Below are 20,020 nucleotides of genomic sequence, written 5' to 3'. Positions count from 1 at the left end.
ACATATGGATAGGGAGTTACAGGTACAAACTATTGGATGTAAGGTAGGTTCAAGGACGTATTGTACAACACAGGGAATACAGCCAATATTTTGTAATCACTGTAAATAGAAAGTAACCTTTAAAAATTGTATAAAAATTTGAACATTTTTTTAAAGGTGCTTTATAAGGTGGGCAACCAGTTGTATGTTTTGCAAAACTACGGCTGGCTCCATAATGAACCCTCTGTCCTTCATTCTATATTTCCTGGGACTGAATTCCCATAAAGCAGTAGCTTCTAAGAGAAAGAAGTCAGAACTATTAGCAGACACAGGTTCTTAAACAGAGTTTTGTTTTCCCTGGAGGATTATAGAGTGTCTGTCTGTGTGCCACATGTTAATTGTCCATGAACATGAACATGGATCTTCCTTGGGTTCCTTTCCAAGATTTAATTTTTAGAGCAAGGCCACCAGTGTGTTCTGGGCACAGCATAAACTCTGGGCAGATGTTAAATCAATGAGGCCCAAACATCCTGCTCCCTGGTGTCAAGGTTGTTTACACATGGGTCCAACTGCGTGTGTCACTGGACACTACTGTGAACAAAGGCGTGACCACAAACAAGACTACATCCTGCAAAAGGAATTCTCTCACCAGCGTTGCACAAAACAGACCCTTGTCTAGCTGCTAGATTCCGACGTTTCAAGAACAGGAACTCAAAATCCCCCAAGGGCATCAATCCCTTACCGAGGCCTGTGTTTTCGCCTGGTAAGTTCAGCCAAGCGCAAGTCCCTGGGGTGCGCAGCAGGCCTGGGCGGTGGCGGCCGGACTCCCCGTGGCGCCGATGCTGGTGCTGGTGATGGTCCCAAGGATGAGAATGGATGCCGGAATGGTTCGGGCAGCGGAAGAACGCCAACGCTTCCCTCCACCCGTCCGCCTGCCCGCGAGCCCAGTCCCCGCCACCCCAGGACCGAAATCCCAGCACGCAGGCCTGGGCGGCAGTTACAGAGCAGTTGGCTCCCAAGTTCGTCCACCTCCTGCTGCCTCCTGGCGCCTGGGTACCTTCAGCGTCTCCCCTCCTCCTCCAAAGTGCGCTGCTCAGGGCAGATGCCATCATCTCCTGCGCTTGACGCCGGCCACGCTGCTCACCAGGGCAGTGTGAACCCTCTGCGCCTCTGGTTGGAAAGAAGGGCTCCCAAAAGTCCAGCCCAGCCAGTCATCCAGATTCCCTTGTGCCTGCCTCCCTTCTTTATCTTTAAAAAGTCATTTAGAAAGCACTTTAGACTTACAAGAAAATTGCAAAACCAATACCCAGAGCTTTTATACGTTCTCCCCTTATCTTTCACAATCATAGTATAATTATTGAAGCCAGGAGGCTAATGTTGATACAATATTAGCTACACTACAGACCTCATCAGGTCCTTTCCATTTTCCCAAGAATGTCCTTTTCCTGGTCTGGGATTCAGTCCTGAGTCCTACATTTCATTCACTTCTCCTTGCTCTTCTCGCATCTAGGACCATTCTTCTGGACTATCTTTATCTTGTAAAGCCTTGGTGTGAGTGTGAGTTGTGAGTGTGTGTGTGTGTGTGTGTGATTTCATTATGTCATTTACAAAATTTATATCAGGAAATTTTTAAAGTAACAACAAAAAAGCATACTCTCCTTTCATGCCATATGAATTTGATCATTAAAGTTACTTTAACTGCCTTTTCAGCTTGCTGTTTTCTCTCTTATCCTCTTCATGATGATTTTTTGCTGTTTTTTTTTTTTTTTTTTGGTGTCGACTTTTTCTGTGAGTTTTTAACAAGGATTGCCTTTTAAAACATTTTATTTTATTCAAGTATAGTTGATTTACAATGTTGTGTTAATTTCTGCTGCACAGCTAAGTGACTTGGTTATACATATATTCTTTTTCATGATGGTTTATCCCAGGATATTGAATATAGTTCACTGTACTATACAGTAGTACCTTTCTGTTTATCTATTCTGTATAAAATACTGTGCATCTTGCAGGGATTGCTTTTAGTATGAGTGTCTGTGACATGGTTTCCCTGGTGGCTCAGATGGTAAAGAATCTCTTGCAATGCAGGAGACCTGGGTTCGATTCCTGGGTTGTGAAGATCCTTTGGAGAAGGGAGTGACTACCCAGTCCAGTATTCTTGCCTGGAGAATTCCATGACCCTGGAGGGCTACACAGTCCATGGGGTTACAGAGTCATACACCGCTGAGCGGCTGACCCTTTCACCTTTTTTTCCCTTTCTGTGACAGGACTGCAGAAGCATGGTTACACAGTGATGTCCCATGTGCCTTTGCATGGTCCATCATTATTTACAGCACCAGACAGGTTGTATGTTAATTTCTCAAATTATATTTCTTACTTCCCTCAGCAGAAAACCTGAATCTATATCTATGATTAGCACAATTCTGGGACCTGAATGTCTCATCAATCAGTTTTTAATCCACACAGAATTCCAATGGATGGCAAGCACCTCTTGCCACTAAACCAACTGGAGGAGAAATGTTTATAGTCCCACTTCAGAAATGGGACAGCCCATCTTTATTTCTAGCAGTATACAAGTAGTTTCAGCCACCTGTGAATCATAGCCTCTCAGCCTCAGAGTGTGCGGACTGGCAGGGATGTAGAGGTCAGAATCCCAACCCTGTCTGTGAAAGTTGGTTCTCCATTCTAATACTCCAGCGAATCCTTTCTGGTCCAGTAATGCTCACCCCATGATTTCAATTTCCTGTGGTGCTTCTCTCTCCTAGATACTTCTTTCTCTTAGTTTTCAGCTAAATTTAAAATTGTTGTACTAAAAATTTGAGTTATTTTATTCAGTATTTCCACATATTTAGACCTAAACTGGGCATCTTTGTGCAGCAGCTCTGTCAACCACATTGACTGGATCTTAGCCTGCTGATTTTTCATCACGACTTCCCCTGTGATTATTGCTTCCCTTAGCACTTTGTGATTCTTCACTTAGCTTAAAAATCCAACATTCCTCAAGCTTTCTCTAGTGTTCTACAGTAGGTAATTCTTAGAGATGGTGCTTCGGAGGCTTCCTTAGCTCCTGCCTCTCCAGGGGTCTAACTTCCTTTTCCCATTGCCCCATGATGTGTTCTTTCTCATCGCCCCTCCTCAGTGGGAGACTTGTTCTATTCTGATAGGGTGAGTGGCTGGCTTGGCTTGGGAAGTATTCTGTACCCACTTTTATGGGGGTGAGTTCTCTGGTAATATCTATACTTAGAGTACAAGTCATGTGTGTAACTTCCAGTTTATTCTGTGTTTTTAGCAAGTTTCACATGGGTCACTCCATTTCTCTGAGGTGGCATCTTTCTCACTAGCTTTTTAGTTGTCTGATTTTCTGGAGAAAGACAAACACAACTCTAACTGCCAACACTCCCTACTCGGGTTCATCCTGCTTCTGATGCTCCAACCTGGGAACACACCTCCCACCATGAATTGCTCCATTCACAATTTGTTTGGGTTTGGGGTTTGGGTTTTGGTTTTGTTCTTTGTTTTTTGTTTTGTGTGGGGGGCGGGGTTGGCTGCACCATGGCAGCATGCAGAACTTCTCAGACCAGGAATCAAACCCATCCCTGCTTCACGGAAGCACAGAGTCTTAACCACTGGGCCACTAGGGACGTCCTCTAGTTTGTTTTTATAATATATGTAACTGTTTCTTGATTTTAGGCTAGCAATCAACCTAATATTTGGAGTCCATTTCACAAGCCTTAGTGTTTTTATCCCAGTTCTTCTCATAGGTTACCCCAGAAAGCCATCTGGTAAACCTCTGAGGAACCTAAGTTTTCCTTTGGACTCATGTTGACAACAACATAGGTACCAGAACCTTCCTCTTTAGGAACCTCTTCCTCTGTTGACAACTATTAAGATGGATCCAAGTCAATTTACTGACAATCTAACCTTGGTGAAGCAGCAGTGATTGAAAATATATAATACTCCTTCTAAAACACCAGACGGTGAAGTGCAGGGACAATACGTACTCTTGATATATATCCTTGATAGGGTAAGGTCATATTCAGAAATTCTCTTGCAGGTAATTCTGCTCATCTACTTGGTCCACTGTGGGAATAAGGAGCCTGTCTACAAAGGTCCATTGCATCTCTTAACCCTATAGTTGCTTCCTGTACTCCAACCCATATGCAGAATCTGAGAATCTTTTTTTTTTTTAATGAAATTTGTTAACCTGAAAAGATGTTATTGCACAGCACCTACAGGAAGCATTTAGCAAGTGCTACAAATGTTCATGCACATGTTTCAATATCTTCACATAATGCTTTTACTATTTAAGGGAAAACATCACTACTACATACAATCTATTCTCAAATGATCACATTTACCAGAGTTCAAGACATGCAGGGCAATAGGTGAAATTGAGTTTTTAAACATCATTCCTACTAATTGCACAAAGCTTGAATGTTGAGGCTTTGAAACATAAACTTGATATGCTTTTGGTTTGGGTCTTCCTAGTAGAGACTGCAAGGACAAGTGCACTCTGAAACTGTTATTTAAAAGAAAATGTATTTATATTTGATTAAAGGAGACTGTAAGTTAAAAATGCCAAAAAGTCTGTGAGAAGTTTTACTCCTGAAGGATCTAGTACTTTGTTTTTCTTCTAGAGTATATTTGATGTTATCTTTCAAGTTTCATTCAATTTTCATTTCAATTCAATTGAAAGACAAAATCTTTCAAGTTTCATTCAAAATGCTTTTTCCTACACTGACCTGCCACTTTGTTTGTTTGTTTGTTTTGGTCCTCCCACAATACTATCTATAACATTCAATTTTTTTCTTGGCTCGTAGGTTTCTTAGTATCTTACTGTTTCACTTCTAGATTCTCTGGATCTCTGAATATATATGAAGGCCCATAGGAGAGGAACTGGGTTGTAAAATTGCCAAATTACTTTCACTTTGATCTCTTCTTGTGGTTATCTCTGGCACCTGGCATCATCACTTGCACAAAAACACTCAAAAATTAGTTGGCAAATTAGTGCATTTGGAAATAGCAGACATTCTTGACACATTTGCAAACTGCTTTGTGAGGATTCCTATTTTTGAATTTTAAACAAAATTCCTATTTTTAGCACTCTGGTCCAGGTCATTAGATGATAAAGAAAATAAATACTGTAGGGATTTACTTTAAGTTCATCACTTGAGCTAGAGATAGAAACAAACTGGTCTATCTAGGAGAAATTTATGTACATTTTTGTTAATTTTCCCCATCTCCTTCAGATCAAACATTCTAGATTCTGAATGCCAGTTTAAATGTCATTCAAATAATAAAACTCTTTTTTCACACTAAATAAAAAATTAAGGTTCTGAGAATAATTAAAATATGCAATATGATAAACCCTAAAGGTAAAGAAATAAATATCATTTGGTTTCTTCTCTGCTCTCACTGTCTGGCACTGAGGCTTATCATGCTAGAAGAAAGGTGTTGTGATAGAGGTCTATGTAAGAAACAGGGGGTTTGGTTAAATAGGGGTTCATAACTCAGTCTGGAAATAGGGAAGGGGCATGACAAGATCTGGCCCGTGCCTTTGGAAAAGACAAGTAAGAATATAGTAAGTCCCCTACAAGTTCTGTTCCAAGAGCATGTTCCTAAGTCTAATTTGTTCAGAAATACAACAAAATTAGCCAACTAATACCATCAGCTATATAGTACTGTACTATAATGAGTTTACAATGCTTTTCACACAAATAATACACCAGAAACAAACACAAAAAATAAAAAAAAATTTTTTTCATCTTATATTCAGTACCTTGAAAAGTACAGTTGTGCAGGACAGCAGTTGGCATAAAGGGACTGGCACCAAGTGAGCAGGCAAGAAGAGTTACTGACCGGAGGAGGGAGAGGAGATGGAAGACGTAGAACTGAAGGATCATCAGCCATAGGAGATGGAGGGCAAGTTGCAACATGTGAAAACACGTTCGCATCTTTGAAAGTTCCCAACAGGAAGGTTAATATGTAGGAGACTTAGCGTAGTTAATTACTCCCTCCACTCACTTTTGTAAAGGACTGGAGGCAAGAGCAGAAGGTATGACAAAGCTGAGCACAGACCACAGAGTGAGGCCCCTGGGATGAAGGGGAAACAAGGAAGGAAGATGACTACAAGGTGGAGAAAACGGGATGTGCCAAGTCGTAGAGGGTGAAAGAGTCAGACACAGAATTGTGATTGTGATGCTAGACTGAAACAAAGGATCTGGGTGAGGTCCCTATGAGTTCAGAAAGGCCGTCTGTGGCTGAAGCACAGAGGTCCCGTAAGAACAAGATTATGTGTGGGCTTCATATGAAAACAGTGTCAGTGTTCTCAAGGCTTAAAGTGGGAGGATTTAAAATTGACAGTTGACATAAAAAGATTTCAATTCTAGGAAAACCACTGTGGCATCAGCCTGGTAATGGAAGCAAATATGATTGGTGGGGGGCGATGAAACAGGAGGTAATAGATAGAAGACTATTTTAGCCACCCAAGAGAGCTGGGCTAAAGACCTCAATGAAGGCAGAGACTAGAGGTACAGGGTAAAAGATACAGGTTCGTGGAATACTTGGGGGCTGCTATCAGTCAGACTTGGAGACCGACTCTTCGTCAGGTTGAGCAAGTGGGAGAAAATACAGAAATAAGTTTCAAGTTTGAGTGAGTGAATGATGCTTTTCAAATAAATGAGAAATACAAAAGGAGGATCAGACCTGGAGCGAAAAATGTGAGTTCAGGTTTTAGGATGACAAGATGGAAAGAGAAGACTCGCTACCATTATTGACAGTCAAATCCCCAGGAAACAAGTAATTGTGCAAGATGGCGTTCAGTTCAGTTCAGTTCAGTCGCTCAGTTGTGTCCGACTCTTTGTGACCCCATGAATCGCAGCATGACAGGCCTCCCTGTCCATCACCAACCCCCAGAGTTTACACAAACTCATGTCCATCAAGTCAGTGATGCCATCCAGCCATCTAATCCTCTGTCGTCCCCTTTTTCTCCTGCCCCCAATCCCTCCCAGCATCAGGGTCTTTTCCAATGAGTCAATGCTTTGCATGAGGTGGCCAAAGTATTGGAGTTTCAGCTTCAGCATCAGTCCGTCCAATGAACACCCAGGACTGATTTCCTTTAGGATTTACTGGTTGGATCTCCTTGCATTCCAAGGGACTCGCAAGAGTCTTCTCCAACACCACAGTTCAAAAGCATCAATTTTTCAGCGCTCAGTTTTCTTCACAGTCCACATGACTCTCACATCCATACATGACCACTGGAAAAACCATAGCCTTGACCGGACGGACCTTTGTTGGCAAAGTAATGTCTCTGCTTTTAAATATGCTATCTATGTTGGTCATAACTTTCCTTCCAAGGAGTAAGTGTCTTTTAATTTCATGGCTGCAGTCACCATCTGCAGTGATTTTGGAGCGCAAAAAAATAAAGTCTGACACTGTTTCCAGTTTCCCCATCTATTTCCCATGAAGTGATGGAACCAGATGCCGTGATCTTAGTTTTCTGAATGTTGAGCTTTAAGCCAACTTTTTCACTCTTCTCTTTCACTTTCATCATTAGGTTTGAGTAATCGCACCTTCTGGCTCAACCTTGCTCTGTGTGACTGGTAGTTTGTGAGTAAATAAGGTTATTACACCAAGGCTTTTTCTAGAGACTTTCCTGGTGGTCCAGTGTTAAGATTTTGCCTTCCAATGCAGAAGGCACAGGGTTTGATCCCTGGTTGGGAAGTGAAGATCCCACATGCCTCAGGATCAAAAAACAAAAACATAAAACAGAAGCAAATATTGTAACAAATTCAAAAAGACTTCTTAAAATGGTCCACATCAAAAAACTTTTTTTTTTTAAAAAGGCTTTTTCTAGCTAATTTGTGCTCTTCCTGCACCCAACACACACATTTTCTATAAAATCCCCAATGAAGCAATATTAGATATGGTAGTTTTTGTAATCTTAGGCAAATTTCTTAACCTCTCTGCAGTCTTTGTTGTTGTTTAGTTGCTAAGTCACATCCAACTCTTTGCAACCCCATGGACTATAGCCCACCAGGATCCTCTGTCCATGGGATGTTCCAGGCAAAAATACTGAAGTGGGTTGCCATTTCCTTCTCCAGGGAACTTTCCTGACCCAGAGATCAAAACCGAGTATCCTGCATTGGCAGGTGGATACTTTACTGCTGGGCCACCAGGGAAGCCACTCTGTAGTTTTACTGGAGCTAATAATAGAGCCTATTTAATGACTGTTGTGTGGATTCAATGATTTAAAAGATAGAAAATGCTAAAAACCATCTCCAGCTTATGGTGAGTATTCGATTATTGTTTTCTATTGTCGTGCAAAGATATAACTCTAAAATATTTTGATCAGCATACCTGTGTGGAAGTCCTGTCTACTTAAAACTTGCAAAACTAACTTTTCACAAAAATTCCTATCTAGTTAAGAATTGAATGGAGATGGTAGAGAAAGAATGCAGGGGAGATAGGAGTGGGCATGGAGAAGGGAGAAGAATTGCATGACTGAAATGTTTTCAGATGATCAATGCTGATATCCTTTTACACAAACGATTCAGTGATTGAGCAATAAAAGAAAGAAAGAAAATTTGATTACAACCTCTGTAAGCAGGTCATCTTCATGCACGTATGCTAAGTCACTTCAGTCGTGTCCAACTCTGTGCAACCCTATGAACTGTCGACCACCAGGCTGCTCTGTCCAAGAGAATCTCCAGGCAAGAATACTGGAGTGTGATCTTCCTGACCCAAGGATTGAACCCACATCTTCAGGAAGATGGGTTCTTTACCCCTAGCACCATGATATTATCTGAGACAGATTGCTGAGCCAATAGATAAGAAAAAAGATCATGAATAATTATGACATGTTGTTATATATTAAATTCCTGCGGTTCTGGCCAAGATGGAATGATGGAAACCAGATTTACCATACTGCCTGGAACAATAACAAACTGACAAGATACGTGTAACAGTGGTTTTCAAGACATTGGACGAACATCAGGTAAAGAAGGGCAATGATCAATGAGAGACAGGAAATCGAGGAGATGAACCCTCTGATTGCTTTAGATCACTGCCTTGTACGTTTCCAATGTGCCACATAGGGAGGAGAACCCAGGCAGAACCAGGCACAGTCCCGGGGTTAAGGAGGCTGAGCTGAGAATGCAGGCAATGAGAATTTTTAGGGAGAGGTAACAGAAAACAGAGAGCAAAGCAGAGAGAACTCCGGACACTTGTATCACCACCCTCTCCTTGGGTGTTCAGCTGAGTCCTGATCTGTCTAGGGAAGGAAGAATGAACATTAGAGGACTAGTGGGAATTGTGCCCATTGCTCACATAGGGTTGGGAATAGTACACATTCCCACCAGACTTATTGACGAATTTAATAATTTATGGGACACTAGGTATATAACTCAGCAAGTTCTTGCTTGAATAATGTGGAATAAATAGCTCTAGATGTAATACTGCTCTGGACCTGCCTAACAGATCTTAAAAACAACACCTTAATGAGGAACAAACTGCCTTCCAGAAGAAAGCTTGAGAATACTTACAAAAATACAAAAATACCTAACATCCAATGAGGTAAAATTACAGTGAATGCTAGTAGAGGGTAGGAAATAATAAAATTTACAGTGGACATAAATAAAATAAAAAACATGGAAAATCAACATAACAGAAAGTTGATTCCTAGAAATGATAATAAAAATTAACCTTTAGCTCAGCTGACAAAGAAAATAGGGGAGAAAACACAAATGCACAAAATCAGATATAAGAGTGAGAAAATTACTACCAAGCTTGAAGAAATAACTAAGGATTTTAAGAGAATACTATGAACAACAGTTCACTAATAAGTTGGATAACTTAGGTTAAATGGGTAAATTCCTACCAACATAATATTACATAAAATGATTCAAGGTGAAAGGGAAAATCTCAACAGATCTATAAGTACAGAAATGAATCACTAATCAAAGACACTGCAAAGGAAAAGAATCCAGGATCAGATGACTTCAAAAATGAGTTCCAGCAAACGTATAGAGCAGATTTAATGTCAATCTTTCTCTAACTCTTCCAGAAAATAGAAGAGGCATACTTCCAAACTCATTTAATGAGGCTAGGAATACCCTGAAACCAAAGCTCTAAGTAAGAAGACAGTGGAGGAAGGGAACTGTCAGCCTAGAATCCCATGCTCAACAAAAGTATATTTTAAAAGAGAGATGAAATAGCAACTTCTAAAAAATACCAATACGTATGTTAGAACTCCATTTCTGTGGTCCACAGCCAATCATTTTCCTGCTAATTCTTTTTAATTTTTGAAAAATTTTTCGTGGGATTGTTTGCTTTTACTGATCCTCACTGCCAGATTTTTTACCGTGTTCTAAACAAATCCTCTTTTATGAAGTTTTCAGTATGAGCTTCATCTCTGAAATTTTTATGTTGCTTATTCTTTGAAATGTGTCAGCTTATATTTCATCATCTTCTGGACATTTTTTAAAAAATCGCATCTTACCATCAAGTTTGATCTCTGATTTTTTGCTTCTGTTTTATGAGTAATGACTTCAATAAAGCATATTTTTGAAAGTAGGGGTCTGTCAACATTTTTCTCCATGATTCTCTACCCAGAAAATCTTACTTGTATTAACCACCTCAACAGTCTCCCTTGCCTTCTGGTGAATTCAGCAAATTGAGAACATCACCAAAACATTGGAAGGGTGGAGAAGAATAAGATGATGGTATGTTTTCCACTGGTTTATTTTCTACAGCTTTGCCGTGGGATGATTGATTTCTTGGCCTAAGGTCATAGCTTCTTTCAAAGCAGCTCACTCCACAATTGGGCTTCCCTTGTGGGAAAGATTGAGGGCAGGAGGAGAAGGGGACAACAGAGGATGAGATGGTTGGATGGCATCACCAACTCGATGGACATGGGTTTGGGTGGACTCCGGCAGTTGATGATGGACAGGGAGACCTGGCGTGCTGTGGTTCATGGGATCGCAAAGAGTTGGACACGACTGAGCGACTGAACTGAACTGTGGCTCAGCTGGTAAAGAATCTGCCTGCAACACAGGAGAACTGGGTTGGATCCCTGGATTGGGAAGATCCCCTGGATAAGGAAAAGGCTACCCACTCCAGTATTCTGGACTGGAGAATTCCATGGACTATATAGTCCATGGGTTGCAAAGAGCCAGACACAACTGAGCGACTTTTACTTTCATTCCACAATACTCCTGTTTCCAGTTTTTGGTCACCAGTACCCCTGTTTGTCATTTTGGGCATAAGGATAGTGACAGCGCTACTATCACTAGCCTTGGAGTGCCATTGTTCTGGATTTCCCTGCATTGTATACACTTCTTTATAACTAGTCTCTGATCATTGTGTTATCCTTGAATTAGCCTAATTTGTGTGGGACTTCATTTCCTGGTGGGATCTTGACAAGAAATGAATACTTGATCAGCTCACAGTACTTTGTCCAACTGATATCCCCTTTGTAAGTCTAAAGCACTAAAGATTCTGGATTTAGTATAAATAAAGTGGGTAGAGAGTTTGTCTTTGTTTTAGCTCCTTATAAATGAAGGAGTTAATAGTAACCTTTTATGCATAGAGTTTTATTGAAGACGTATTTGCTATCAAGTGGCAAAATGACTGCTTGAGAGAAAAAGAAAATTACTGGTAAATCAGCTAATCTGAAGATGTATCCTTGATCTGGTTAATATCTGAGATCTAGAGTACTCTCCATCTTAGTGGTTTTCACTCTGAAATATCAATATTTATCATCACCCAGATTGAGAGATACCAGCACAAACCTCCATCTGACTGGATTTATGAGGTCATTGGTTTATTACCTGTTGTGTAAGCAACTTCCACCCTAGGCAGAGGGCTCATAGGACAGATGATTACTACTTGAGGACCGAATTTGCAATTCCCAGATCTCACAATATTCAACCTTCAGAGTCTGATTTCACACTTTTCTAGCTTCAAGAGTAGTTTGATTTTCAAGGGAGGATTAAATATACACAATCAAATAAGACCCATTCCTTTGGTCTGAAATGTGGAGAGTATAAGAGATAATTACACACAAACACACTTATAAGGCAATTTGACAAAGACAATAATAGATGGTCTGTACAAATACATTTGTTTGTTAGGTATCTGATGGTAATATCTGATATGCTTTTCTATATTATCTTGATAGTTACATTTCATTACATTTCATCAAGATACTTTCACTAAAGAAAGAATGGTCTTGTCCCTAAGAGAAAAACATTTTGACAGGGAATATTGTCATTGTTGAATAGTCTTCAGGAACAGTGGATTTCAGATTATTTTGATCTTACATCCTTATCAGTAAAAAAAAAAATTGTATATATCCCCATTAAGTAATATTTATACATAGTTTATACCCATACATTGCTGATAAGTTCCTTTATGAATATCAGTACAATAAACTATATTTTAATATAAAATAAATAGAAATAAATTTCTACTACTACTCTTTTACATTCCACTAAATTATTATTGTACCCACTCCCACTCTGAAGACTACTGTTCAAAAGTAAATGCATTAAAAAACAAAAGATTGTTCCCATATAACAGGTTTATGATATTGACCTTACAGTATGGTAAACTTTAGGTACTACACAATTTCTCTCTGGCACAGGGGGTACAATTTTCCCTCCTTTTCCAGTAATCTACTTGACTTTCTGTCTGATAGACCCAGTAGAAAATCACAAGGAAATGAAAACTCAGAAGCCAATTTCAAGATGCATGTACGTTTATAATTCTTGGTGGATTTTTTTCATTTCTCTCCAAAATCCAGAATGAGTGGGAAGGATTTTTGATAAGAGGGTAATGGAACCAAGTTAAAACTTCCTGCTTCAGTGCTCTGGCATGAAGTCGTCTTGGCCAAGACTAAAGCCTCTGGCCAATTTGCTAAAGAGGGAAGAAGTGGTAAGCCCTCTTTATGGAGTATAATTATAAGCAAAGCAAAGCGTAAGGACCTATCGATGTCTGTGTTTGATAAGTAGAATCTGAGTTGGTTGTCTTGGTTGTTTTATTGCATTTAACTGACACTGACTGATTTTGTATAACACTACTGGTTATAAATGGTGCCTTAAAGAAGCTTGAGAATAGTCCCACAGTCTCAGAGGCATGGCTCTAATACAGTCTGCCAGCATGCTTAGACTAAAACCAGTTGTTTTCCGCCTTTTCCTATTTCTTTTCCTGCCTTATGGCTACATGTCTGGAAAGGGAGATCGGGGAGGTAATCTCAGCTTCCTGACTATCTGTTATATCTTAATCAAAATCAAACCACAATGTCCCATCAATCCTGAAAGAATTTCCTCTAGGTCTCTTGACTTTCTGAGCTAATTCTTTCCTCCAGATATGGTAAAATATCAGTAATTTTCAAGATAGAGACATCGCCAAGTTGACCATAAGTTGAATAAGTTAAGGCTTCTGTAGAGTCTTTATCTTTGGGTTCTCTGGACCTTGAAGAATATTCTAGGATCAAAGCTCAGTGAAAATAAATGCAAAGAAGAGAGTATACTGGAAAAACCAACAGCTGTGCATAGTGGAAGTAAATATTACAGGAAAAAAAGAGAGATTTGTTGAGTCTGGGTGGTTGGGATCAACTTGTGTAGCGTTAAGGCAATTGAACATGTTCAGGTAGTGAAGAACTAATAACAGTTTGTTGAGAAGAGAGAAAAAAATCAATCCTCATTACCTTTTTGTGAAAAAATCATTTTGGTGATGATTAAGAACAAGAATTTGAAAAATTTCGAAGTTGTGGAAGCAGCTACTCAATTGAAACTATTTTTTCACAATAGTGAGAAACTGATTACAAAGCAAGTAACATAGGCATCTTTAATGGATAACACCACCTACGAAACACAGCATATCCAGGCAACAGGCTGTAGTTAAAGCAACAAAAATTTCATTATAAAGAACTAAATCGGAATTTTCTGTCTCTGAGTAATGTTGAATGAAGTGTATCCGGAAGGCATGGTGGGGTATAAAACAAACCACTATTATGAGGAGGAAGAAGAAGCTCTTGATTTGAGCTCTATACTCTTGATGCGTCCACATGTCTGGCCAAAGAGCCTTTACCAGTTGAACAATGACCCACATCTGTATCAGAAAGAGGGTCACAACCGTTGTCATCATAATGACAATCATAGAGTAGTTCAAGATAATAAACTCCTCGCGTTTGAGGTCTTTGTAGAACTCGAAACACTGTTGTTCTGAGTAACTTGGATTGGTGCCATAATGTAAAAAAAATATTGGCAAAAAAATGACACTACCCACCATCCAAATAATAATGCTTAAAACCACCACATGGTACTTTTGGAACTGAGTTTGGAGTTTCTTAAAATACATGAGCAATCGACTTACAATGATGGCCACATAGAAAACAAAGGTGAAATACATATGACCATATATTATGCTGCTAACCAATCGGCAGGTGAAGGATCCAAACTCCCAGACAACTAAGACATAATAGCTGAGGCGGAAGGGAAGGCTGAACAGGAGGATGGAGTGTAGCACGATGATATTGAGAACAATCGTGGCGACGATTGATTGGTTGTTCCTTTTGAGCATCATATAAGACATCGCAATGGCCCCTGCAGCGCCTCCCAGCAAAACCACACTGTATAGTGATAGGAGAATCGTCCTGCAGTGCCTGTCACAGCGACTCAGGTCTGTGTTCGAAGCGTTTGACAGGGTGGTCACATTGGTCAGCTCCATCTTTCACCACAAAATGCTAGGAGGCCATAAACCCTTAAATTAAAAGTTTTACAAAATTAGAGTGGATATATTAAAATTGCACAGCAACTGCCCATGAACTGAATACCCAATAAATATTGTCAGAGACTCATCTTCATTACTCAAAAATACTGAGAAGTCAGAGAGTGAAACAAAATGACAAAAATAAGATTGAATATAAAACTTGTCGTTGGGCAGTCAGGCATTCTGTTCATGGATATGTCTAAATTCACATACCAGCACAGGGCTGAGCATAAGACACATTATTCTCTGGCATAAAATTTAAGGAAGGGCTAGAGACTCAGTCATCAAAATAAATAACAGTCTAATGCAATATTTTTTAGAATAAAAACTAATGCAAAAAAATCATGATGAACAAAATAAAGTTTAAGTGATGGTAGGGACCGTATGTACCCAGCAAACATCCATATCAGATCTATAAAATAAAGGCCATCCTTCCTATTGTCAGGAAATCCAGTTTGAGATATTGTAACGATCATGTAAGTCACATGAAATTGTTGTGAGAAGATATATCAGACACTTGAAAATATTTTCTGTGAGCAGCTTTGAGGAAGAAGTGGCCTATAATATACCTATCACCTTCTCTCTTTCCTTCTTCCAGACTCTGAAACTTTCGTGGATTGGTGTGTTACATTTGGTAAAAAGTTGGAGTTTGAGGGTAGGTTCTGTTTAGCTTTCATTTAAGTTTTTCAGGTACTGGATGCATAAGGGGCAGTGATCATATAGCAGAAAGACAAGAATGCTTGGCAATGTGCTTTGCCATACCTAAGTGCCACTCGGTCATTTGTTCGCTGTTAGAGCATGCATAAGTCATCTGGCCTCACAGAACTCTAGCTATGAAATACAGAAGATCATACTGACTACAATAGCTCAGCTGGTGAAGAATTCACCTGCAATTCAGGACACCTGGGCTCTATCCCTAGGTTGGGAAGATCCCCTGGAGAAGGGAAAGGCTACAGAGAATTCCATGGACTGTATAGTCCATGGGGTTGCAAAGAGTTGGACATGACTAAGTGACTTTCACTTCACATACTGCCTACATCACTGTAAAATTAAATGAGTCAGTGTGTTTGAGACAACTTTATATATATAAAAAAAGAGCTACACAAAGTAATGACGCTTAAGGTGAAAAGCAAAGACAAAAAAGACATTATTTACTTTTTTCTCCTTACTCTACATAGGGGCAGATACACAGTTATGTTACATAAAATTGTTGTTGCATTATTAAGTATATAATAAATATTTGACAATTAAAAAAACACTTTTTCAGATCTTTGATTAGATCGTATGAGACCCAGGCTTCAACAAGTCAAACTTTCCCATCTGGAATTATCTGTGTTCATTTTCCTCATGTATCTGCTCTCCACGTGGTCAGAAGAAGTTTGAGCATATGTTTCTGAGGGAGTAGTTATTCCACAGTGAATACCTTAATATCTTAGAATTTTTCTTCTGCTACCATGGAATCTTCTTAGAATAATTAAATTTTTGTTTATAAAAAAATTTACATTGACCCCGTCAGGTTGACTACCCTCAAATAAGATTTTATTGTAATTTAGAAATATAATTATATTTTGCATAACAATCTAAATTTTATGTGCTGAAATATATGTTATAGCCAATTACATATACATAAAATACATAATGCTTATATACTTTTTGTGTGAAACAAAATAGTTTTATGTGACTTATGAAAAACAAATTCGAAACTACTAAAATTTTAAAATGTCGGTAGTTCTGCAGTCTAAGGAGACAAGATGTTAAGTTTGAAATGACTTTAAGGCAAGGAAAACTTAAATAATCTATCACATCCAACCAGTTTAGGTGGTTTTTATATGCTTAACACTGAAGTTGCCTCTTCAATCTCAAATATGGGAATGAGATCTAGTTTGTAAGAATGTTATGAGAAGTAAGAAAGATTCCATGTCTAAAGAGCCAACAAATTCCCTGACGTGGACTTGGTCTTAAAAGTCTCAATGCTACTTTTCCTTCTACAGTGTACACAAAGATATATCATAAACATAAAATTCCACCCTTTTGAAGTTCTCTCAGAATCACCCTATAAATATTCAAATGCATTGGGATAAATTTTTAGCAAAGAGAGGAGTTGGATCATCCCCTTTCCTTTCTCTCAGGACCTTACCCTTAGGACCGCCAACCCCAGGAAATTTCTAAGTATTTCTTTGCTTGTAAAAACCAAGCACTGAGATTTCTAGCTCTGTTTCTCACGCAGAAACCATTAAATGACCATCCGAACTACTTACTTGTTCTTTTCCTCTTATGATTTTCTGCTGGTGGAAGACTCAAGACAACCTGGTCATTTGTTGGTGGTCTACATCAGAGCAGGTAAGAAGAATACTTTTCTAGAATCAAGTCTTCACTAACAACAGTCAAGGGAAGTCATGGGGTGGATAATGAACTGGTGAAGAGCTCAAGCTTTAGACTGAGAACTTCCGAAGTTACACAGTCAAGATGGAGGGTCCAGATAAAGCATCTGGGCCACCAACAGATGTTTATCTCTAAAACTAGTGGTGAGACAGACTCAAATCATTCTTCTTAAGTTAGGACTTTCATTTTCACTATCCATTACTTCTTTGCAGTAATTTTTCTTATTAGCATGAAAAATTTAGAGCTTTTTTCACCCTCAGTGCTGTTCCTTATTGCACTTATTATATCCAAAATGTTTCATATTCAGTACAAGAATGATGGAGAGGACTACTTCCTATGAGACTTTCATATTCTCAGCAATAAGCTCAAAATATTTATCTCTCTGGTGTTCAATTTCCAAAGACTCCCTTCCCTCAATAACTGCCATTTGGAGATATGACTCCTTTGGAGCTTGACTGTCTGGTGATGTAACTTCCACAAGAGGGCTCGTTTTGTTTTTCTCAAAAGTCTTAAATATTCTTCCATCAGTCTTTTTACTTCCTGCTCTAACTGCATAGTCATCTTTAGCTATCTTAAGGTCTCAAAGCATAACTTTAAGGAAATGGGTTTAGTATACCTAAAGATGAAAGAAACCAACATGCCTTCAATACTAATAGGCAAATGCAGCCCCAAATCATATTACTGTTCAGCTACAGGTATTTAAAAGGCCCAAAACTCTATAACTTGTAAAGCAAACTCATTATGACCTACATTTCAGTAACAACTCATAAAATTTTCATTTACTTTGGGAAGAATGAGTAATCATCACCACCTACGCCATCTGCTAGATGATTACCCAACTGTTTGCAGCCACAGAGATACAAAACAATAGAATCTAAACATAATAGAGTCATGTGCTTGATTATTACAAGAAAAACAATAAAAGATGAGATTTCCAACTCTTACAGTCAAAAGCAGATCTGTACCAATTTAACTCAGTTAGAAAGATTTCTCATGGAGCCAATTTTTCAATCCATTTTAAATATCTCTCCTTAAATCGCATTATTTTGAAAGTAGAAAATCTGGATTGTGAGCCTGGATTTTCACATTTTATCTGGCAGGTCTCGTTTTTCAGATAAAATGTGTTTCTTGGAATCTTCAAGATAAAGTATGTTCCCATAGAAACTATGCTATATTTAGGGTTTGCTTCTCTGACGAAGGACTAACTAGGAAATGTCAGTTGTGACCAACAGCGAAGCCTAAAAATAAAAGTCAGCTATAATTCAAGACTATGGCCAGCACACAGATTAATTGTTCACACTGACAGCATAAGGAATTAAAAGTATTAAAAAAGTGTATATATTGTAGTTAAAACACAGATAGAAGAATGCATGTATTTAGTATATTTTTCTCACTATACTCAGAATTCAGCTCTTTTCATTCAGATGTGCCAAGATTTTTAAGAAAAATAAAAAAACCTTAGTATGAGAGCTTAGAAATTTTCCAGTTCAGAACAATACAATCCTCTTATTTTTTAGGTTTATAATTTAATCACAAGTATGATTTATTGCAGTATATTTATTTTACAGGGTTGTGTTAGTTTCACATGTACAGCCCAGTGATTCAGTTGTACATATAAATATATCTATTCTTTTTCAGATTCTTTTCCCAAATAGGTTAATACAGAATATTGAGTAGAGTTCCCGGTGCTATATAGTAGGTTCTTGTTGATTATCTATTTTGTATATACCTGTAGTTGTGTGTGTATGTTAATCCTAAACTCCTAATTTATCCCTCACCACCCACATTTCCCCTTTGGTAAACTTAAGATTGCTTTCTATGTATATGAGTCTGTTTTTGTTTTCTAAATAAGTTCATTTGTATCATCTTTTTTTAGATTCCACATATATTGATATCATATGATATTTATCTCTCTCTGTCTGACTTCCTTCACGTAGTATGATAGTCTCTAAGTCCACCCATGTTGCTGCAAATGGCATTATTTCTTTCTTGTTTGTGTCTGAATAAAGTTCATTTACGGTGTTGTGTTAGTTTCAGGCGCATCTGTGAGTCTCTGCCCAGAGTGCTTTTCTCACTCCCACGTGTCAGGCTGCCTCTTGTATTCAGTTCTCAGCGCTGATGTTAACCACGTCTGAGAAGCCCTCTCTGACTGCACAGTGTCAGGCGACTGCTCAGGGAACACACCACACCGCCCCAGTTGCAGCTTTTACGTATGATTTTCCACAAGGTGTTTTAATTGCTTAATTTTTTGTTGTGGGTTATTGCCTGCCTTCTGGTCTACTGAGATACGCTGCCTGGAACATACCTAAGGATGGGCTGTGTCCTTGACTTTTGGACTCTAAATCAAACAGGGCACCCCGCCTGGCATTGCAAAGCCTCAGTCAATGGCTTAGGCATGTAAACAAGGTTTGAGAATTTACCACTTTCCTAAGCTGGACTTCACTGACCCTAACGGTACCGTCATTGTCTCTTCCCCGTGTCCAGGTCAGTGTGTAGCATATACTTGTTGAATGAGTTCAGTATTTGTTGAATAAATGCATATGCTTTTCTTAAAGTGACTGTGAAATGATCCTTCTTTTGGAGATAATGACTTAATCATTTTAACTTCCTTCTTACAGGTTTTCAAAGATGAGCGTAAGAGCTAGAACTGACCTAAAAGAGGCTCTAACAAATCCAGATACTTCATTTTACAGAAGGAACTGAGGCAGCCCAAGTAGAGTCCACAGACACCCTGCCTCTGAGACTCCTAGCCCACCCTCCTTTATGACCTGCGCTGTCAGCCAAAGTGACCATCTCCCAAACCACTACATCTGGAAGCTTCACTATATTCCAAAGAGTCTTGTCTCTTTTTTAGGAAATTGAGTCTCTTTAACCCTTGGGAGATCCCAGA

General features: G+C 39.0%; 2 protein-coding genes across 2 annotated transcripts in view; both read right to left on the bottom strand.

Annotated features, from left to right (window-relative positions):
- The window catches only part of NME8 (NME/NM23 family member 8), a 31,888-nt gene extending 31,055 nt beyond the window's left edge, over positions 1-833 (bottom strand). The window contains exon 1 of the mRNA XM_043872266.1: positions 722-833. The gene's annotated coding sequence lies outside the window, so the exon portion shown is untranslated. The remainder of the gene's footprint in view (positions 1-721) is intronic.
- Positions 834-13,437: 12,604 nt separating this feature from the next.
- Positions 13,438-17,184, bottom strand: LOC122674578 (probable G-protein coupled receptor 141). Its single transcript, XM_043873045.1, has 2 exons — positions 17,007-17,184; positions 13,438-14,739 (listed from the first exon to the last, which is right to left on the bottom strand). Exon 2 carries the CDS (start codon positions 14,704-14,706, stop codon positions 13,825-13,827), a length of 882 nt encoding a protein of 293 aa, XP_043728980.1. The 5' UTR covers positions 14,707-14,739; positions 17,007-17,184; the 3' UTR covers positions 13,438-13,824.
- Between the last annotated feature and the right edge of the window lie 2,836 nt (positions 17,185-20,020).

The sequence above is a fragment of the Cervus elaphus genome, chromosome 18 (assembly GCF_910594005.1).
Source record: "Cervus elaphus chromosome 18, mCerEla1.1, whole genome shotgun sequence".
Lineage (NCBI taxonomy): Eukaryota > Metazoa > Chordata > Mammalia > Artiodactyla > Cervidae > Cervus > Cervus elaphus.
This window is presented reverse-complemented; position numbering and strand designations above follow the sequence as displayed.

Excerpts from the sequence above, each read along its gene's own strand:
- LOC122674578 (XM_043873045.1), bottom strand. The coding sequence starts at position 14,706 with ATGGAGCTGACCAATGTGACCACCCTGTCAAACGCTTCGAACACAGAC.